Source organism: Thalassophryne amazonica, chromosome 6, assembly GCF_902500255.1.
Source record: "Thalassophryne amazonica chromosome 6, fThaAma1.1, whole genome shotgun sequence".
Lineage (NCBI taxonomy): Eukaryota > Metazoa > Chordata > Actinopteri > Batrachoidiformes > Batrachoididae > Thalassophryne > Thalassophryne amazonica.
In genome coordinates this window covers 103,749,809-103,773,416 of record NC_047108.1, presented here as the reverse complement: position 1 = coordinate 103,773,416, position 23,608 = coordinate 103,749,809, and the positions used below count along the sequence as shown (strand labels likewise).

The 23,608-nt window shown below is 40.4% G+C and overlaps 1 protein-coding gene across 1 annotated transcript in view; it reads right to left on the bottom strand.

Moving 5' to 3' along the window:
* Positions 1-23,608, bottom strand: part of spats2 (spermatogenesis associated serine rich 2) — a 45,744-nt gene that overhangs the window by 6,208 nt on the left and 15,928 nt on the right. The window contains exons 4-11 of the mRNA XM_034173052.1: positions 18,238-18,346; positions 14,743-14,792; positions 14,272-14,494; positions 12,266-12,448; positions 11,897-12,032; positions 10,206-10,264; positions 2,745-2,854; positions 2,452-2,554 (exon numbers count right to left, since the gene is read on the bottom strand). Of these exons, the coding sequence (XP_034028943.1) occupies positions 2,452-2,554; positions 2,745-2,854; positions 10,206-10,264; positions 11,897-12,032; positions 12,266-12,448; positions 14,272-14,494; positions 14,743-14,792; positions 18,238-18,346 (973 nt within the window). The remainder of the gene's footprint in view (positions 1-2,451; positions 2,555-2,744; positions 2,855-10,205; positions 10,265-11,896; positions 12,033-12,265; positions 12,449-14,271; positions 14,495-14,742; positions 14,793-18,237; positions 18,347-23,608) is intronic.

Here is a 23,608-nt window from a genome sequence, read left to right as displayed (position 1 = left end):
TCCAGTTATCTCCCCTTAAAGATGTTTGACCTGATTCACTATCCTTCATGTACATCTTCATGAGGTGTGCTACCACTGCATGGAATTTCATTGAAAACCAGTAACCAGTTTAACAGTAGTTGTAGGTATGCCTCTAACTTTGATGTGCAGGATCTTGTCAAATGAATAAACAATGACGTTACAACACAGGGCAGAGGAAGCAACCGTTGTTTATGAAACTGCATTCATATAACTAGCAGAGTCGAGGTGCATTTCAGTGTACCATCTCACTATGAAAACTCTTAAAATTTGTGCAAGGTCCCACTGAAGATATTTTCTGGGAATGTGCAGGGTTCCCACACTTTGTAAGAAATCATTGCCCAGGACCTTTTCAGTACCCGTTGTAGTTTTTCCTGACATTTCAGGACAGCAGTTGCTCACCAACAGTTGTATAATTTAATGGTAGTGCTTACACACTGCACTTAATTTTTATTCCTCTTTTTATAATCAAATGTTGATGAACTACCTCGGGACAATTACTGGTGATGCCTCCACCCATCACTGCTAAATGTCCAATAAGGTCATTGTCATTTTTTTGTTATTTAACAGCACAATATTTTCTGTTTTGTTTTTGCCCACAGGATTAAAAATACACTAGAATTAAATAATTTATAAATTTTCAATAGACGCAGATGCACAGGCCTATACAGTTTTATTCAACATGCATTTATCCAGGTTAACCATACGTCGTCAACTTATTCCCTGCACTGGTGACATTGTAGGGCTTGTTTCACAAAATGCAGATGAGTGAGTATTTATTCACAAAATAGTATCCTGTACACTTTGTGCTCATACTTCCAGGCATATTCTAGGCTCTGCTGCTTCAGCAAACAGCAGACCTGTCATACTGCACAACAGTGAGCTGAGTTTCAAACAAAATACACGCCGAAGTTTGTGTGGCAATCTAAGTGAGGGCTAAAATACAATTAAAATTTACAGGTTGTTCCCATTACTGAAAAACTACTCTCTAAATTTCATAGTTTTCCAGGATGCATGGGAACCCTGATGTGATGCACTACAGTAATTCCCTTGCTGGTATTTTTTTTGGTGAAAAAAAAAAAACAAAAAAAATCAGTGATGCATAAAATGGACTAAATAACTATCAAACTAAAGAAATTAGAAGTACTGCAAGAGTGTGCAGAGGAAGGCTGGTCTGAATGAACAGTGGAGGATCGTTTTTAAGAAACAAACTAGCTGACTGCTACTATGAAGTTTAGGGCTTAAGTAGGTGAAAGCCATTAATGTCACTGTTGGGCTAAATTCATTCACTCACTTTACTCGCTTATTCCAATTAAGGGCACTGCTGTTGCTCTTGACATAAATGTTTTTTTTTTATAAAGAACTAATAAATTGTTCTGTATCAGGGAGCAGAGGTGGACGAAGTCACCATCAAGTCACTTACAAGTCATGAATCAGCAAGTCCCAAGTCAAGTCTCAAGTCATAATGACCACTAATTGTTTGCAAGTTGACTTGAGATTTGACAGTGACGTCTTCCCACCTCTGTCAGGGAGTGGCCAGTTTGCATCAGCAGCAGCTTTAGCTATTTAAATTATTGCTGAATGAATCAAAAACACAGCTCCCATCTTCTTGTTTGTAGTCATCAGACTGTGACACGGACACAACTTCTTACAGCACACTGGTCACTCCCAGTAAGCTGATATCAAACTGTTCATCCTGCTCAATCACGTAGGAATGCAAAATAGTTCATACATGTGCAAAGCAGCATTTTTTAAACAATTGTGTGTATGTACACGGTTGAGAAAAAAAATACATTCAGATATTGTAGAGTAACAATTATAAAAACAATAAATCAGCCAAAATCAGGCCTGATACCGAGTAGAGGTCACAATTCAATTACATATTGCTCAATTAAAATGAAATATGCAGTAGTGACACATGTGCAACATGTTTCTGATGTACCATATGTTGAGGCTGAAAACATCGCATGGTCGGTTTTTTGTGTCGGGTGAACATGAACATGTCTTTTCTATTTTATGTTGATTACAAAAAATACATTTAAATCTTTTAAGGACAAGTATTTTTTATGTTGATAACCCAGTGTCATGCAGCACAGTGGTTTAGTGGTTAGCACTGTTGCTTCACAGCAAGAAGATCATGAGATCACTTTTCGCCTGGTCCTTTGTGTGTGGAGTTTACATGTTCTCCCAGTGTTTGTGTAGGTTAACACTTGACTGGAGTAAGAGGGTATAGAAAATGAATGAATACTTTCTCAGGTTACCATCTTGTTTAATTTAACACACAGGAGTTAAAATGTTGATTCTTGTTTTATAAAAGTTGATTTGTGGAAGGAGGCTCATGTCTCTAGGAATATTGTGGATATGTGGATTCTCTTCAGAAACTTAAGCAACTATAAACAGACACATAACAGGAAGATGAACGGAAAACTTTACCTGATCCAAACCCTGAGATGCTCGTCTTCAGAGGTTCAAGATCAAATGTAAACCTTAAAGCTTTCCCGAGGTCCTCATCATATTTACGTTCACTCACAAAGTGCTGAAAGAAACAGAACACCAATTTTTTTTCATTATATGAATAAACTAGTGTGTTTCATGCCGTTTTTATTTGGTAACATTGTTTTTGTTGGAAAAAGCCAACAGGAGATGGCGATTTCATTTGGTAAATCCAGAGTCTAAATTCTGAGAGAGACTGAAACCAAACCGCAGCATCTGTATTGTGAAATTACCTTGATGTCTGCACGCAGTTCAGACAACTGCTCCTCAGACATGGATGCTGACTTGTCTGTCAGCCGTCTGAGTTCCTCTGCTCGTTTCTGACGGGTATCTAAAATTACCACTGAAAAACAGAGGAAAAGGTGTTCTAAGCAAATACTTCTGCACAGATAAATATTTTCATGTTCAAAAAAACATTTTTTTTTTTAATTTAGCTACAGAGATCTAAGTTTAATGAGATAAAGTACAACAAATACTTTATAAAGTAGCTATAGCTTAAAAAAAGTCAAAGATGAGGCATTTGGCCAATAAGATAACATACATGTTATATACATGTGCTCATGTTCTATTCAAAATAATAGTGCTTAAAAAAGTGAGAAAAGCTCACAATCCTTAACAGCTTTTATTTCCATACATGCAAATGCACTGGGAACACTGGACAATCTATTCCAAATCAAAACATGAACAATTTATCAAATTTGTTATTCCTTTACGGAAAGTGAAGAAAAGGAATATTAGGCTGTGCAGTATCTGCATTTTTCTTTACAAACTCAAACCATTTACTGAAAAATATTTGAAGATTCATCTTTCCTGTGAATCAATGAACTAATATTTAGTTGTATAACCATTCTTTCATAACTGTATTGCACGGAGTCAACCAACGTCTGGCACCTGTGAACAAGTATTCCAGCCCAGGACGACTGGACTAGATTTCTTGGTTTTGCCTCAGAAACAGCAATTTTTATGTCACCCCACAAGTTTTCTATTGGATTCAGTTCCAGGGTTTGGGCTGGCCACTCCATACCTTTAATGTTGTTGGTCTGGAACCAAGGTGCTTCTCAATTGCTGGTGTGTTGGGGTCACTGTCTTGTTAGAAACAAACACCTATTTCAAGGGCATTTCCTCTTCAGCATAAAGGAAAATGACCTCTTCAAATATTTTAATGTATTCAAACTGATCCACGGTGCCTGGTATGTGATAAATCGGCCCGACACCACAGTATGAGAAACATCCACATATGATGATGCTTGCTCCACCATGCTGCACTGTCGTCACTGTACTGTGGTCTGAATTCAGTTTTGGGGGTTATTTGACAAAATGTCTGCGCCTCTAGACCCAAAAAAAACAACAATCTTGTTTTCATCAATCCACAAAATGTTGTGCCATTTCTCTTTAGGCCAGTCAATGTGTTCTTTGGCAAATTGTAACCTCTTCAGCATGTCGTTTTTCAACAATGGGACGTTGTGGGGGCTCCTTGCCATAGCTTGGCTTCACATAGGCGTCTTCTGATGGTCACAGTACTCACAGGTAACTTTAGACCTTCTTTGATCACCCTGGAGCTGGCCGAGTCTCTGCTATTCTTCGAATGGCCATTTTCCATTTTCTTCCACATCTTTCTGGTTTTAGTTGCCATTTTAAAGCATTTGAGCTCATTTTAGCTGAGCAGCCTATCATTTTCTGCATTTCCCTATACATTTCCCCCTATCCAATAAACACTGTTCTTCTAAACAATGTCTGGACCCATTTCACTGCACATTTAAGTAAAAACAAAAAAGAAGCGACTTCTTTCAAACAACGAGCACCAGTGGAATTAAAATTTTTCATATTTATCAAATTAATGCTGGAACACTGATGTGTGCCTGCTGAAATTAAAACACTATAACTGCACTGTCGACCCTGAGGTCATGTCAGGACAAGCTTGAGATTGTTGTCTGTCCTGCACAACTGGCTAGTATAAAAGAAAGGCACAACATGAGTGTGACACACACCTACACAAAAAGTGGCAAGAGCACCAAAATGCATCACCAATGGATGGCCCATAAAGGTGAAGCACAATTTTTTTTTGATGCATTGTATTGAGCTCGATTACACAACCCCTAGAAAAAATTATGGAATCACCGGCCTCGGATTATGTTCATTCAGTTGTTTAATTTTGTAGAAAAAAAGCAGATCACAGACATGACACAAAAATAAAGTAATTTCAAATGGCAACTTTCTGGCTTTAACACTATAAGAAATCAGGAAAAAAAAATTGTGGCAGTCAGTAACGGTTACTTTTTTAGACCAAGCAAAGGGAAAAAATATGGAATCACTCAATTCTGAGGAAAAAATTATGGAATCATGAAAAACAAAAGGACGCTCACATCACTAGTATTTTGTTGCACCACCTCTGGCTTTTATAACAGCTTGCAGTCTCTGAGGCATGGACTTAATGAGTGACAAACAGTACTCTTCATCAATCTGGCTCCAACTTTCTCTGATTGCTGTTGCCAGATCAGCTTTGCAGGTTGGAGCCTTGTCATGGACCATTTTCTTCAACTTCCACCAAAGATTTTCAATTGGATTAAGATCCGGACTATTCGCAGGCCATGACATTGACCCTATGTGTCTTTTTGCAAAGAATGTTTTCAGAGTTTTTGCTCTATGGCAAGATGCATTATCATCTTGAAAAATGATTTCATCATCCCCAAACATCCTTTCAATTGATGGGATAAGAAAAGTGTCCAAAATATCAATGTAAACTTGTGCATTTATTGATGATGTAATGACAGCCATCTCCCCAGTGCCTTTACCTGACATGCAGCCCCATATCATCAATGACTATGGAAATTTACATGTTCTCTTCAGGCAGTCATCTTTATAAATCTCATTGGAACGGCACCAAACAAAAGTTCCAGCATCATCACCTTGCTCAATGCAGATTCGAGATTCATCATTGAATATGACTTTCATCTAGTCACCCACAGTCCACGATTGCTTTTCCTTAGCCCATTGTAACCTTGTTTTTTTTCCTGTTTAGGTGTTAATGATGGCTTTCGTTTAGCTTTTCTGTATGTAAATCCCATTTCCTTTAGGCAGTTTCTTACAGTTCGGTCACAGACGTTGACTCCAGTTTCCTCCCATTCGTTCCTCATTTGTTTTATTGTGCATTTTCGATTTTTGAGACATATTGCTTTAAGTTTTCTGTCTTGACGCTTTGATGTCTTCCTTGGTCTACCAGTATGTTTGCCTTTAACAACTTTCCCATGTTGTTTGTATTTGGTCCAGAGTTTAGACACAGCTGACTGAACAACCAACATCTTTTGCAACATTGCGTGATGATTTACCCTCTTTTAAGAGTTTGATAATCCTCTCTGTTGCAATTGACATCTCTTCTGTTGGAGCCATGATTCATGTCAGTCCACTTGGTGCAACAGCTCTCCAAGGTGTGATCACTCCTTTTTAGATGCAGACTAATGAGCAGATCTGATTTAATACAGGTGTTAGTTTTGGGGATGAAAATATACAGGGTGATTCCATAATTTATTCCTCAGAATTGAGTGAGTCCATATTTTTTTCCCTCTGCTTGGTCTAAAAAAGTAACCGTTACTGACTGCCACAATTATTTTTCCTGATTTCTTATAGTGTTTCTTAAAGCCAGAAAGTTGCCATTTGAAATGACTTTAGTTTTGTGTCATATCTGTGATGTTTTTTTTTTCTAAAAAATTAAACAACTGAATGAACATCCTTCGAGGCCGGTGAGTCCATAATTATTGCCAGGGGTTGTATACAGCACACTCTGAACAGCTAATAAGCCAATCACATGGCAGGAATATTAATTTACATTTAGCCATGTAGACAGGATGATGGAATCTCAATTCAATTTCTTTGCCACAGTTCTTGGTACCAGACAGGCTAGTTTTACTTTTTCACAAGCTGCTGATATACTAGAATGGTCCTGTAAAACCACCTCTAGGGCCTACTAAGAAGAGTTAAAAAGCCTTTAAGGAATGTTTCCACTTGTTTTATCTGTGCCACAAAGCCATTCACTTAGGCTCTAACCTGGTACTAGCAAGGTGTACCTAATGAAGTGGCTGTTCTATCTCAGTCTATAAATAAAAACTGTTGTGAACTGCCAGACACAAAAGCAGCTATTTTATAAACAATTTATGGAAACGGCATAAAGGGTGTTGAACTATTTTATAAAAGGTCAAAAAATAAGAAACATGTTCCACTTTTGCTTCAGTGATTGCAAGTGGCTACTTTGTCATATTTTACTAAAAAGGACATCAGTGGAAGGCGCTGGTAAACTCTGAAGGAAAACTGACTTTTGTAATTTCGAAGAAGTACTTGAGTTCCGTTGCTTTCCTCTCCATGCGCCACACACACCTTGCACAAAGACAGCATTGAGGCTCCCTTGACACCTGACACTATTCACTTTTTCCAGACCTGAAATACACAACACTCTACACTGAGAGGACAGAATAAGGGAGAATGGCCTACTTGTACAAATATGCAGTCTTGCACACATGCACTTGCACAGGGCGATGCTCAAAGTATACAAGAACCCAGAGGGGACCACTGCAGTTGAAGAAACTGGGACTTGCTGTTCCATGGGAAGCTCTTTTACTACCTTTGCAGAAGTGATTTAGGTCAGATTCTCCAAGCCCTCAAATCAGCTGATCAAATTATGTGACGGATAGTCTTAACTGCTGCATGGCATGTGGCAAGCAGGGTTTTAGTGTGCTCTGCACTTTTGAACAGAGTTGGATATTGGCATAGGCCACATACAGTGCATCTGGAAAGTATGCACAGCTCTTCACCTTTTCTACATTTTATGTTACAGCATTACTGTATTCTAAAATAGAATACATTCATTTTTGTTCTTCAAAATTCTACTCACAGAATCCCATAATGACAACATGAAAAATAGTTTTTTTTATAAAAAAAAAAAAAAAACAAGAAATCACATGTACATAAGTATTCACACCTTTTACTCAATACTTTGTTAATGTATCTTTGGCAGCAATTACAGCCTCAGGTCTTCTTGAATGTGATGCCAAAAGCTTGACATTCACAGAGTTGTCCTGAAACAACAACTTTGATATATTGGCTGTGTGCTTAGGGTTGCTGTCGTGCTGAAAGATGAACCGTCACCCCAGCCTGAGGTCAAGAGCACTCTGGAGCAGGTTTTCATCCAGGATGTCTCTGTACATTGCTGCATTCATCTTTCCCTCAGTCCTGACTAGTGTCCCAGTTCCTGCCACTGAAAAACATCCCCACAGCATGATAGTGCCACCACGCTTCACTGTACGGACGGTGCTTGGTTTCCTCCAAATATGACGCCTGGCATTCATGCCAAAAAGTTCAATTTTTGTCTCATCAGAGCAGAGAATTTTGTTTCTCATGGTCAGAGTTCTTCAGGTGCCTCTTGGTCAACTCCAGGTGGGCTGCCATGTGCCAGTTTTAAGGAGTGGCTTCCATCTGGCCACTATCATACACACCTGATTGGTGGATTGCTGCAGAGATTGTTGTCCCTCTGGAAGGTTCTCCTCTCTCCACAGACCATCGGATTCTTGGTCACCTCCCTGACTGAGGCCCTTCTCCCCCAATCACTCAGTTGAGATGGGCAGCCAGCTCCAGAAAGAGTCCTGATGGATCTAAATGTTTTCCATTAATGGATGATGGAGGCCACTGTGCTCACTGGGACTTTAAAGCAGCAGAAATGTTTCTGGACCCTTCCCCAGATTTATGCCGTGAGACAAGCCTGTCTCAGAGGTCTACAGACAATTCTTTTGACTTCATGCTTGGTTTGTACTCTGAAATGCACTGTCAACTGTGGGACCTCTTATGTAGACAGGTGTGTGCCTTTCCAAATTATGTCCAATCAACTGAATTTACCCCAGGTGGACTCCAATTAATCTGTACAAACATCGCAAGGATGATCAGTGGAAACAGGATGCACCTGAGCTCCATTTTGAATACTTATGTACGTGTGATTTCTTGGGTTTTTTGAGTGTGTTTCGGCTCTTTCCCCACAGTGCATGTACATCGTGAGTGTGTGTGGGGCTGTGGCATGTAGCTTGTCCACGAAAGGCACATTGATAAATCTACTCTGGCCACAACGATAAGAATCCGTACAATAAATGTGTCTGTTGATTTTGTATTCTGTATTTATTATTTTTTGTGTTGCACTGTTTTGTAGTGTTTCAACATAGTACCTTTTTATTATTCATATTGTGGCAACTGTCAGGTCTTTCTAAATAATTGCACAATATCTGAACAGGAACTCTGGTTATTATCTATGTTATTTCATGAGATTTTTGTTATTTTATTGTGTGTTTGATCAACAATTAAACTTTAGCTGTGTCATACGGCTGTTGTCCAGTAATGTTTGGGGTGGTGTGCGTGCAGAGGGGTGCCAAACTAGTGTGCCTTAATTGAGAGAGTGGCGACATGGCGAGTCGACAAACAAAACAAAAATAAAGGTCACGTGACTCATGGTGTCATCTTTGTTCCAAAATAGTGTTCACTGTTGTGTCTGCATGTAAATCCAGCTTTTTTATTTATTTATTTGCTGAAAATGACGGGTTGTTGTGCATCTGCAGGCACAAACAGACAAGGGCTTCAAGATGTACAGATGCCCTTCATATCCGAACAAAAGAAACATTTGGGAAAATAAAGTCAGCCGTGCAGGACAGAAGTCAACTTCATCGTCAAAGCTTTGAGAGGTAAATTTATTGTTCAATCCCATGTACAGTAAAACTCACCTAAACCAGATATTCGCAGTCACCGGACAAAAAAAAAGTCCCAATGTTTCTGTATTGTTTTCCATGTAATAAACACCGTGTATAACAGATTTTTTTTTTTTTTTAAGCTCACATCAGATAAAATGTCCCATCCGATCGCAATGTATTTCTATTAAAAACCCCGAGCAGTCTGGACGTGCACAGTAACAGAGGTACAAATTAAAGTTCAGCACTCTGACTCTCGTCGATTTGAGTAAGTGGAACTGGAGTCATTTCTGTGATTAAAAGCCGGCTGTTTATTTTTTTCACACCGTGCTCAGACTCAGACCCACAGCGTGGACGTGCACCCATTAAATCAGACACAAAAGGCTGTGATTTGACACTTTTTTGCTTTCACTCCATCTGCCATCATGTTATAATATTATTTGCAGTGTGGACACCAATTACAAACGGATCATAAAAGTCTGAATTTATAGCACAAAGTCGGTAAAAGACGAAATTGTACAGTTTACCTTTGATTTGGAGGTGATTAAGGTAGAAAGAAAAGCTTGTTGAGGGTCAAATTAGTCCATAATAAAGCATAAGCTAGAGATGGAGAACTTTAAAACTGTCACGCACGTCATTGCATGACAGAGTTACAGCTGTGCAGCTGCATAAATCTGGCTTTAAATGAAATAAGTCATCATAAATGGTAAATTCATGTAAATTTGATATCTTAACTATTTTTATATTTATTCTGATAGTACCTGTACCTGGATGTGTTGCTGTATGTTGCTAAATGACTTAAAAAAAGGTCGAAAACATAAAAAAAGGTTCATTTAGTAGTTCAGCGCAGTTGGAACCAAAATGGTGCCATGTTCTGAGTTGACACCACTCTCTCAATTAAGGCACTATGCCAAACCATAACCTCACCTAGGGAGCTAAAATGGCTAGAGCCAGCTCTGCTTTTGAAAATATGATACTTACTGGCCTCTGCCTTCACTTTGTCCATTTCTCCCAGAAGAGTCACTTCTCTGTCCATCAAACTAAAAAGAAAGAGGAGTTAGAGTTTTCAAGTCTGCATCAAGATGAGAAACGCTGAGTACTCTTGACTTTGTACTGAGGTTACAAAGCGCTTCCAATACTGCTGCAGCTTGGGATGAGGTATACACCACAGTCACTGAATACCAAAATACATACATCAAAAACAAATGAACAGTTCCCTCCTATTACACAAAATAGGGATAAAATTGAAGTATACACACACATATGTGTGTATTAGTAGTCTAAACGTTGTTACAGTAAATGGCAAAAAAAAAGATTTCTAAAATTAAATGATTATTGTTTTTGTAATAAGAGAAATTACTATTATAATCCATGTCTCTAAGGTCTTCTGAGAAAACCAGCATTTTTCAGAAACTATCTTGTCAAACGCAGATGCAAAATGCACCTAAATGCACTCCTTCAGTTCACAGCTGGCTACCTGCAAGGTTTGAAAGCAGCACATTGCCATAATGTGAGGAAAACGGATATTGATGATCATTGAGCTCGACCTGTTTATTATCAAATTACTTCTGGTGATACATGCATCAAATATATTTAACCAATCACCAAAATTTTAAATTGATTTTCATTTATATAGCGCCAAATCACAACAAAGTTGCCTTTTCCATATAAATGATTAAAAAAAGTTGGTTCAGCGTTTTGGTTGAACCAGTCCCATTTTAAATTATTCACGAACTTTAGTCTCCCGCAGCAGAACAACATTTCATTCATTTCTTTTGTCATTTCAACATGACGTGGAGTTCATGGTAAAATTTGTAACAGCGTCTCACATTCGTTGCTGTGTGGTCGAGAGGCGCTGTGTTACATTATCCTTCAGTGTCAGATCAGTACGTGAAAACATGAGACTTAATATCCACTGTGGTGTCTCAGAGATGCTTCCAAACAATTTTAAAAACATCGTGAAAGACAGACCACAGACTAAAGCCGATACGCACCAGGAAAACAAAAATAACCCTTCTTTCAAGTTTATTGGCGATTTGCAAACCAACACGATGCATTATCGCCACCTACTGTTTGAGTGTGGAGCATTAATGGATTCTGATATATGCTAGCAAAAATAACCCGGAAACATTCACCACGTAAGTAAAAAGCTGGATTTTTGGGAATTTCCAGAAAACTTTCATCACTGAAGCACTTTCTTTGAAATGCACGTCCATGTATGTCGCCACAATCCCCGACTACTGTGCACAAGTATTACTTTGAAGGCAATTCTGCATATACATGAAATTGCAGGCGAAAACCATTTGGTGTAGTGATAGTTAATAAGAAAGATTATTCTCGCACCCATTCCACTTCAAAATATTGCTTGTTATTCATATAATTGGCAGAAAAATTTAGGTTGATCCTTGTGTTTATTAAAAAAGGGCAAGTAAGTATGCTGGTTCTGTTTGCCTTTGTATCAAAAAGTAAATACTTCAAGGTTTATTTGAGACTGAGACCACCTTCTCTCAAAGATTTTAGTGCAGTAGTTTCAGTCCAGTCCCTGTGTTCCTACCCATCTACATGAAACCATACCAGAGACCACATTAACCAGACTAAAAACTGCATATGTGAAAGCATCCACAGATGTAACCTTTATCACGACCAGGAGATTTATAAAGAAAGCCAAGTACCAGCTCTGAAGCTCAGCAAATGTCTGCTTCATCGTCTTGATTGAGGAGTCCATCTCCTCTTTGACCACCATCCTGTAACGAGACAGCGAGGCAGTGCACCTCTGCAGATCCTTCACAGAACGGTCAATGTTTGAAGCTGAGTTTTGTTTTTTTTGTTTGTTTTTTTTGGGGGGGGGGGGGGGGTATAGAGAAGAAAAAGAAAAGAGAAATTAAACATTTTCCTTTTTTACTCAGTTACTTTATGAACTGAATCAGTAAAGAAAACTTTGCTCCTGATGATGTCCAGTGTTTTAAATGTTGCAGCACAGATCATTTTATTATCACCTACATGTAGGACAGAATGACTGGACAAACAGTAACATTTCTCACCCATCTTTTTAATTCCCAATGATCCATGCGGTCTCTCTTCAGTGCCGAGAGCTAAAGACGTTTGACGGTGTGAATTTGAGCCCAGCCTGTGTCGGTCCTTATTGCCTCTGGGTTGGTGGAGAGTTCTCATTTCTTGTTGACAAGCAGGACTTGGAGTGCTATCTTGACTTTCTCCTTCTGCACCTGTGAGGACAAATACCACTATGAAAAAGATGTTTCAAAGTAATCATGCACAACAATGCTCAAAATTCAGATAAGACAACTCAGTTGAAACCAGACTCTGGGATTAAGGAAATTCATTTTTTTAATGTGTTATAAAGAAGACACTGAACATTGAAATAGTTTTTGTTAAAACTATAAGTCATAATACATTGTGTGGCATAAAATGTCAATATAAATTGGTCTAAAGGTTAAGTGGTGAACTTTAGACCAGAGGATTCTTGGTTCAAGCCTCTGTCCGACCAGAAAAATCACTAAGGAGCCTTGGGCAAGGTCCTTAAGCCCGAGGTTGCCCCCCGTGTGTAGCGAGCACCTTCCATGGCAGCACCCTGACATCAGTGTGTGAGAATGGGTGAATACGAGGCATCACTGTAAAGCACTTTGAGCTTCTGATTCAGTTGGAAAAGCGTGAAATAAATGCACTCCATTTACCATTAAAGATCATAGAAAATAAAATGTAGCATGACATGTAGTTAACATATATAATGTGCATGTGATCTAAATTATAGCGTATAATACGATCTAAATTATAAAGCATTCTTAAGTTTTGACATTTAAACAACATACCTAAAGAACACAGCATACCATCGTATTTTACTTATATGAATGCCAGTATCATTAAAAGTTTTACAGTACTATTGAAAGCATGGTTTTCATGTTCTTTCCTGCAGTTAGTCATAACTCAAATACATGTGCTACCAGCACCTCTGTAAACACATATTTTATGTGTCTAGGTTTATTTACTTTGAGTCATAAAGCAATATGTGGCATAAAATGCCAATATAAAGATCACAGAAAACAAAAGCAAGCATGACATGCAGTTAGCTTCCATGTGATCTCAAGTATAAAACACTAACTTACTGATGGCATAAATGTCAGCCTAGTAAATTCAGTCAGTACTGATTAAATGTACTGGGCACCTGTAGTGTTTTTACATCTATCAATGTCTTGTTTAATAACAGGTAGTGACACAAAAAATGCATTTCCACAAAATACCTATTCACCCTATTGACGTATCCCATAATCAACTGCGTGCCAGAGAGTCGCTGCAGTCTAACAGAGAATCAACACGACAGTTGTAAATTAATATTATACTACAAAAATGTATTTTTTATGCTTTTTGTCAAGTTAAGAGACTGCAGCATGATACCCTGAAAACTTGCTAAAACAATTAGAACAAATAATCTGTGTCTGTTACGTTTAATCTGCATGGAATTTAATAAACAAACCGAATTTCAGACATATTATATATATTACTCTCGAAGAAAGAGGACAAACAGTGTTGCTAACAATAATAATCAAGACGTTAAAGAGCAAACTTCACTTTCCCCCAGGACGACATGATCAGGAAGCGAGCGTAGCTCACAGCAGCTCCCACTGAAAATAACGGGGAGACAGCCTGTGATTCTCCCATGTTTACATAAAATAAAAGCAATAACAATAAACCCAGAGAATATATTCACGAGAGTTTTAGGCACAATATAAAAATAGTTTTATGTTGCGATGTTAATGGTGTTGTCTGTGTGCAGCGGTTAAAGTGCAGCGTGATCAGAGCGTGTCAATGTTACTGAGATCTCGCAGCGCGGCGACCTCTTGTGGGATATGAAACGTCAATAGGGCGAATGTACTGAAGGAATTGGGGGAAAACGCATTTAAGAAAGTGACATTGATATGAAATTCAGTATAATATGAGCTTTCAAAAAAAAAAAAAAAGATTCAACTATGTCCCCTATTTATTTCCATTTTCTTGTAAGCATTATTATCACATTCAGGCTCCCTGGGCTTACCGGTGGTTTCAGATGTAGCAGGTTCAGAGTCCAGCTCAGCTGCATCCAGGGAAGCAGAGTCCAACTGTTCGCTCAGAGAATCTAATGACTCTCCATCCATTACTGACCCATTGGCATGAAAACCGTTCAGCTCTTCCTTGCTCTCCTCTGGTGGAGTAGCCTCAGCTGTAGCAGGTTCTGCTAAAACCTCAGGCTGGGGCTTGGGCTTCTTTTTCTTCTTCGGCTGATTGTGGGATTATCAAAGTCACATTACTTTTTGCACAGTATCTTTTTTAATTACTAAGCTACCAAGTACCACTAAAAAGTAGTGATGACTTGAATATAAAGCTCAAAAAGACTACCATTAAAATTTTATGATAATTCTTACTCTCCTTGCACAGACCCATCATTTACTGAAATTGACAATGAATAGAAAATGGAATGTGTAAATGTCCTAAAGAGAGATTAAAGAAAAAGTATTTGAGTGCTTACCTTCTTTTTTCCAGTAACGTTCCACTCCTTCAGTATCTCGACTGCACTGCCTAAGGCGTAAAGCAGTACAAGACAAATGCATTCCATGAGAGACTGTCATACCCATGTCATAACCTGAATGCCGCAAAGAACTGCCAAGACAAAGCTAAACAGAACAAAGGTGTTTGACGTACGGGGACACCCTTCTTGGTCTATATATAACCTGTGGCACCAAACATGCAGAATACAGCGGGGAAAATAAGTATTTGATCCACTGTCCATTTTGCAGGTTTTCCCACCTACAAAGAATGGAGAGGTCTGTAATTTTTATCGTAGGCTCACTTCAATTGTGAGAGACAGAATCTTAAAAAAAAAAAAAAAAAAAGATTTTTAAATAATTTGCATTTTACTGCATGAAATAAGTATTTGATCATGTACCAACCAGTAAGAATTCTGTCTCTCACAGACCTGTTAATTTTTCTTTAAGAAGCCCTCTTATTCTGCACTCTACCTGTATTAATTGCACCTGTTTGAACTTGTTACCTGTATAAAAAAAAAAAAAACACCTGTTTGCACACTCAATCACACTCCAACCTGTCCACCAGAGCCAAGACCAAAGAGCTGTCTAAGGACACCAGGGACAAAATTGTGGACCTGTACAAGACTGGGATGGACTACAGGACAACACGCAAGCAGCTTCGTGAGAAGACAACAACTGTTATGATTATTTATTAGAAAGTGGAAGAAACAAGATGATTGTCAATCTCCCTCGGTCTGGGATTCCATGCAAGATCTCACTTTGTGGGGTAAGGATGATTCTGAGAAAGTCCAGAACAACAAAGGAGGACCTGGTCAATGACCTGAAGAGAGCCAAGACCACAGTCAAAAAAAGATTACATGAGTAACACACGGCGCCGTCATGGTTTAAAATCCTGCAGGGCAGCAAGGTCCCCCTGCTCAAGCTAGCACATGTCCAGGCCCGTTTGAAGTTCACCAGTGACCATCTGGATGATGCAGAGGAGGCATGGGAGAAGGTCATGTGAGATGAGACCAAAATAGAGCTTTTTGGCATCTTCTGAACTCAAGCCCAACACCTTAACCACTAGACCATCACCTCCCCTAATGGATGAGGATAAGAACAATCCCAAGAATACCATTCCAACTGTGAAGTATGGGGGTGGAAAAATCATTTTTGGGGGGTGCTTTTCAGCAAAGGGGACAGGACGACTGCACCATATTGAAGGGAGGATGGATGGGGTCATGGATTGCGAGATTTTTGCAAACAACCTCCTTCCCTCAGTAAGAGCATTGAAGATGGGCCGTGGCTGGGTCTTCCAGCATGACAATGACCTGAAACACACAGCCAGGGCAACTAAGGAGGGGCTCTGTAAGAAGCATTCCAAGGTCCTGCAGTGGCCTGGCCAATCTCCAGACCTGAACTCAATAGAAAATCTTTGGAGGGAGCTGAAACTCCAAACCTGAAAGATCTGGAGAAGATCTGTATGGAGGAGTGGACCAAAATCCCTGTTGCAGTGCGTGAAAACTTGGTCAAGAACTACAATAAATGTCTGACCTCTGTAATGGCAGACAAATGTTTCTGTACCAAATGTTATGGTCTGTTTTTCTAGTGGATCAAATATTTATTTCATGCAATAAAATATAAATGAATTATTTAAAAATCATACAACGTGATTTTGTAGATTTTGTTTTTAGATTCTGTCTCACAGTTGAAGTGTACCTACGATAAAACCTACAGACCTCTCCATTCTTTGTAGGTGGGAAAACTTGCATAATTGACAGTGGATAAAATACTTATTTTCCTCACTGTACATACTGTAATACAACGCACTGTATACATACACAAATGCATTATCACAGCACCAACAGCATACGTCTGATTTACTCCCTACAAAGTAACTATGCAGCAGAAACACAGTCCATCATAAAGTATTCAAAGCACTTCACATTTTCCATATTTTGTTATGTTACAGCATTATTCCAAAATGAAGTAAATTTTTCGCCCTCAGAATTCGACTCACAACACCCCATAATGACAACCTGAAAAGTTCACACCCTTTGCTCAATACTTTGGCAGATGATACAGCCTCAGGTCTATGATGCCACAAATTTGGTGCACTTATCTTTGGGCAGTTTTGTCCATTCCTCTTTGCAACACCTCTTAAGCACCATCAGGTTGGATGGGGAGTGTCGGTGCACAGACATTTTCAGATCTCTCCAGAGATGTTCAATTGGATTCAGGTCTGGGCCACTCAAGGACATTCACAGAGTTGTCCTGAAGCCACTCCTTTGATATCTTGACTGCGTGCTTAGGGCCATTGTCCCACTGAAAGATGAACTGTCACCCCAGTCAGAGGTCAAGAGAACTATGGAGCAGGTTTTCATCCAGAATGTCTGCGTGCATTGCTGCATTCATTTTTCCCCTCAATCCTGACTAATCTCCCAGTTACTGCTGCTGAAAAACATCCCCACAGCATGATGGTGCCACCACCATGATTCACTGAAGGGATGGTGCCTGGTTTCCTCCAACATGACGCCTGGCACTCACACCAAAGAGTTCAATCTTTGTCTCATCAGACCAGAGAATTAGGTGCCATTCAGTAAACTCCAGGTGGGCTGCCATGTGCCTTTTACTAAGGAGTGTCTTCCATCTGGTCACTCTACCATACAGGTCTGATTGGTGGATTGCTGCAGAGATGGTTGCTCTTCTGGAAGGTTCTCCTCTCTCCACAGAGGAATGCTGGAACTGTGACAAGAGTGACCATTGGGTTCTTGGTCAAAGGCCCTTCTGCCACGATCACTTAGTTTAGATGGACGGCCAGCTCTAGGAAAAATCCTGGTGAATCTGAACGTCTCCCATTTACGGATGATGGAGGCCACTGTGGTCATTGGGACCTTTAAAGCAGCAGAAATGTTTCTGTACCCTCGGAGGTCTACAGACGATTCCTTTGACTTCATGCTTGGTTTGTGCTCTGACATGAACTGTCAACTGTGGGACCATATATGCAGACAGGTGTATGTCTTTCCAAATCATGTCCAATCAACTGAATTTTTTCCCCAGGTGGACTCCAATTAAACTGAATAAATATCGCAAGGATAACCAGTGGAAGCAGGATGCACCCAAGCTCAATTTTGAGCTTTATGGCAAAGGCTGTGAATATTTATGTACAGGTGATTTTTGTTTTTTTTTTATTATTATTATTATTATTATTTTTAATATATTTACAAAAAATCTAAAAAAAAAACAAAAAAAAACACACACACAACCTTCCATTTTGGAATAAGGCTGTAACATAAAATGTGGAAAAAGTGAAGCACTCTGAATACTTTCCGGATGCACTGTATCTGCAGTGGGAAAGTTATGAAAAATAGACATTAGTAAGTAGCAGCTGTGATACATTATGACTGTTGCAGTATTCTCAATTAGTTGGTTGATCAATCAAAAACAACTGTGCAATTCTACTTCATTTGAAGCATAGTAATTGTGCAGAATTGTACCTTCTAAGAAGGCTTGAACGGCCTTGTCAACACAGTTCTCAAAATGCTGCAACACCAGAACGATCTCATTGTTGCTTTTGTTGGGAACAACTGCCCTGACAGCACTGATCTGTAAAAAGGACAAAGTATGAGCAGCAGATTTTAGACAGCTTTGACAGTCACTCAATGAGTTTCAACATTTAAATAACACAGTATACCATTCAATTTTGTTTCGTGTTATATGAACGAGAATATCTTTAAGTTTCGTAATGCACATAGTTTTTGCAAATGGAGCAAGACATACATACATCTTCAACCGCTTATCCGGGATCGGGTCGCGGGGACAACTGCTCTAGTAGGAGACCCAAAACTTCCCTTTCCTGGGCCAAATTAACCACCTCTAACTGAGGTATCCTGTCCATATTACATTATATCTCCACACTGGCCTGGGAACGCCAGTGTGGAGATATAATCTCTCCACCTGGGTTTTTCGTGGGGTCTCCTCCCAACTAGATGTGCCTGGAACACCTCCCTAGGGAGGCATCCTTATCAGATGCCTGAACCACCTTAGCCAGCAACTTTCAACATGAAGGAGCAGTAGCTCTACTCCGAGCTCCTCAAGAATGACTGAGCTTCTTACCCCATCTCTAAGGGAGACACCAGCCACCCTCCTGAGTAAACCCATTTCAGCCATTTGTACCCATGATCTAGTTCTTTCGTTAATGATCCAAGAAGAGAGTAGGAACGAAGACTGACTGGTAGATCAATCGCTTCGCCTTTTGGCTCACCTCCCTTTTCATCACACAGTGCAGTGGTTAACAAAAAACAAAACAAAAACAACAACAAAAAAAAAAACTTTCAAATGGTGATGCAAGCACCAAATTTGACACAAATACACCTTAGACATTACCCTTTTGAAAAGGCAGGTTGTCCACTTGAATTTTCAATAGGTTCCAATCATACTGAAAACTATACCACATTATTATCACTTTACCGGGGCGTTGCTAGGCCGGTATCGTAGATTTACATCGACGGTATCTGGCTATACCCGCCCGCTGTGTGTAAACAAATGACGTCATAGCGCGCAGCCCAAGAACTGTCCGCAGAGGAAAAGATTAAAAGGCGAGAAGTGTGTTTTGGTCACAATATGGATATTTCGGATGATTTTCTCATTGATAGGTCGACAATGAACAGCAGCTAAAGCAGCCAGCTTGATGAGGATGCACTGCTGAATTTCAACAGCAGCGCGTGCCAGGCGGCAGAAGTTAAGTGAGCCAACTTTTTATGTACGCGTTACGTGTTGAGTATCTCAGTAATAAGTGATAATGCAAATAACATGCTGTTGTAACGAGGGCGAATAGCTGTCATTTTGGGCCACTGGGCGTGAACGTCGGGACACAGAAAATGCATGCCGCCCTACAAAAGCATGTTATTGTATTATTATTTGTCTGATCCCAAAGTCCAAAAAGGTACAGTTTGGACAATCTGTGACTGAATGTGATGGAGTTATGGGGTAAAAACAGCTGGAATGGTGAGCAAGAACAATTTCAGTTTATACAGGGGTCAAAAGTTAAAGTTAATCTATGCATCACAAAATATGTGTTTTGAGACCAGATTAAAACAGAAGAAGTGACTTAGTGTTATGGAGTTCAGAAGGGAGTGAAATAATGCTTTCAAATTTTTGCTATGTTCTACCCCATAACTCCATAGAATTCAGCCATAGATAGTCAACACTATACCTTTTTGGAATTCTTATGATCAGACAAATAATATGGAATACCTTTCAATATGACTGGAACATTTTTAAATTTTAACCTCTGTGTACTTCTTCAATTGACCATTACATGGCCACCTATTGAAAATTCAAGTGAACACTCTGCTTTTTCAAGAGAGTAATGTCTAAGGCATATTTGTGCCAAATTTGGTGCTTGTATCACCATTTGAAGGATTCCTCTGTAAATATTATCTTATCTGCTGCACTAACAACAATATGGTAGAGGTTGTTCCATGGCCAGGACGGAACCCGCATTGTTCCTATTCAATCTGAGGTTCGACTATTGGCTGAACCCTTCTTTCCAGTGCCCTGTAGTAGACTTTAACAGGGAGGCTGAGTAGTATGATGCCGCTGTAATTGGCGCACACTCTCTAGTCCTCTTTTTTAAGTATTGGGACCACCATCCCAGCTTGACGCTCTTTTGGCACTGTCCTAGACCTCCATACAATGTTGAAGAGATGTCTCATCAAATATTAAAAACAGCAACAACACAACACTACGTGAAAGCAATCCTTCACAAAAGAGTCGAGCTTCTCCTTAAGCCGTCCGACAGAGTCCACAGAGCACAGATGCAATGGTAGCGCATTCCATAGCTTGGGAGCATTCACCCCAAATGCACAGCGTCCCTTGGTTCTCAACCTAGGCCGTGGCACAACCAACAAGTTTTGGTCTCAGGACCTCGAGGCCTGCTTGGAGCATAAAGGTGTAGGAGTCACTGATGTAGGGTGGAGTGCGACTGTGCAGAGCTCTAAAAAATGGGGAGCCAATGCAGGGAGGACAAAACCGGTGTTACGCAGGATCTCTTGGAAGACCTAGTAAGGACCCTTGCAGCTGCATTCTGAACCATTTGTAAGTGGTCCAGAGAGGTTTGCTGAGGCTAAAGAACAGCGAGTTACAATAGTCCAAGCACAAGGAAACAAAGGCAGGGATAATCATCTGCAGCTCAGCTCTGGACACAATGCTACCAAGGTGAGTAATATTCAGAAGGTTGCAGAAACAGGACTGAACAACACAGGTGACATATCCAAGTTGAGAGCATGGTCAAACGTAACACCCAAACTTCTGACTGCTGAGCGAAGAAAGGAGGACAGAGAGCCATGGTTCCTAACCACTGAGGGAACAAACTCCTCAAAGGCACAAACAAGGACCTCAGGTCTGTCTGTATTAAGAGAGAGATAAGTCAGATTAAATACTTTTGGAGGTGCCTTATAGTACTTCAAAAGCACCTCAGTGCTGACCGATGGTACTTCTCCATGGTTGCTCTGAACTCCTCTCACAGCCGCTGCTTGGCCTCCCTCACAGCAGAGGCTGCCGCCCTTTGGGCCTGTTACCTTACAACTTCCTCTAGAGTCCTCCAAGATATCATATCCTAGTGTCACAGACCGAACAGCCCCGCCTAAAAATTGGTTTGCCCTGAGAGACTGGAAAGACTTCTTCAGTTGGACGGCTTCCCTGACCACCGGTGTCCACCACAGTCTTTGAGAGTTGCCACCCCTTGAGGCACCTAAGACCATCAGGCCACAGCTCCCTGTTGCAGCTTCAATAATAGAAGCTTTGACCATTGCCCATTCTGGTTCAATGCCCACAACCTCCACAGGGATGCCAGAAAAGCTCTGCCAGAGGTGTGAGTTGAAGATTTGTAGGACAGTGGGCTCCTCCAGACGTTCCCAGTTGACCCACACTATCCATTTGGGCTTACCAGGTCTGTCCAAAGTCCTCCTCCACCCTCTGATCCAACTCATCACCAGATGGTGGTCAGTTGCCAGCTCTGCCCCTCTCTTCACCCGAGTGTCGAGAGCATGCTTCCTCAGATCAGATGATGCGATCGCAAAATCAATCATCAACCTTTGGCCTAGGGTGCTCTGCTACCATGTACAATTATGAGCATTATTATGGTCAAACATGGTGTTTGTTATGGACAATCCATGACTAGCACAGAAGTCCAATTACAAATGACTGCTCGGGTTTAGATGAAGGTTGTTGTTCGTCCCAATCACGCCTCTCCAGGTGTCTGTCATTGCCCACATGTGTGTTGAGTCCCCCAACAGAACAAAGGAATCCTCAACTTAAGCCCCATGCAGGATTCCAGTCAGGGACTCCAAGAAAGCCAAATACTCTGAACTGCTGTTTGCTGAATATGCACAAACAGTCAAAGTTTTCCCCCAAAAACCCGAAGGAGCAGGGAGGCGACCCTCTTGTCTACTGGGGTAAACTCCAACATAGCGGCGCTCAGCCAGGGACTTGTGAGTATTCCCACACCCACAAGGCACCTCACACCCTGTGCAACTTCAAAGAAGAATAAGGTCGAGCCCCTATCAAGGAGGGTGGTTCCAGAGCAAAGGCTATGCATGGAGGCAAGGTCCCCCAGATCTAACTGGTAGCAATTCCGCTCCCACACAAACTCTGACTCCTTCCCCCACAGCGAGGTGATGTTCCACACCCGCAAAGATAGCCTCTGCTGCTTGGGTCTGGTCCACTGAGCCCCTCAATTTTCACTTCCACCCATGGGACAGTGCACCTGACACCAGCGGTTCCCCATGCAGGTGGTGAGCCCAGAGGTAGGAGATGGAAGGTCCACGCTACCTTTTTGGACTTCACTCGACCAGTCTCAGTGGCAAGCCCGGCCACCAGGTGCTCACTGATGGGCCCTCCATCCTAGCATAGCTCCAGACGAGGGCCACACTTCCTCTGTCTTGTTTTTCATGGAGTCTTTGTGAACCATTCTTAGTCTGAGCCCTTACCTGAGATTAATTTGCCACGGGACACCCTACCAGGAGCACAAAGGCTCCAGACAACACAGCTCTCAGGTTCATCGGAATACACAAACCTCTTCACCATGATAAGGTGATGATTCCCGAAGAGCAAGATGTCTTCCAATTTAGTGAAAAATGTAGAGCTGATAAAACTATTGAAAACATGGATTTCATGATCTTGCCTGTGCAGTTACTTTTAACGCCAATGTATGTGCTACCACCACCTCTGTAAGTATATACTTTATATGTCTAGATTTATAGAGTTTTGGAACAACTCCACTGTCACAGAATTGGAGATAGGACTGGGGAAAAAAAATTAAAGACAGCAGCAGCAATGAGTCTTCTCAGAAACAATGGGCCAAATACCTCTTGTCCAGACCTCACTATTAACAAGTTACTCAAACTACTTTCTACAGAGGTGCAGTCATTGTCTATATGAGTTTATACAGCTTGACCCTTTGAGTAACATGCAATGGTATTGGAAGACACTACTTTTGAATTTTATCACCCTAACTTAAACTACTTATTAGCTAGGTGTCTAAGAGCACACCTCCCTCAGTTCAGTGTAAATCATGGTATAGCAAAATAAATACATAAAATCACAGTTAATTCCTGTCAGGTTTCCTCTTAGAGGGAAAATATTTCTACAAAATTAAAAAGCTGGAATAGCATCCCTTGCAGTGTTCAACAAATGCCATACTGAGTAACACTCGCAACATTCTGCACAATCACATTAAAACAAAAATCAGAATGTGACAATATAATTCATGGTCAGTGTTACAGACTACCAGGTTTTTTTTTCTTTAAGAGTTCAGGTGTTTTTTTTTTGCTCACAGTGCATTCAGAGAGTCTTCACATCGCTTCA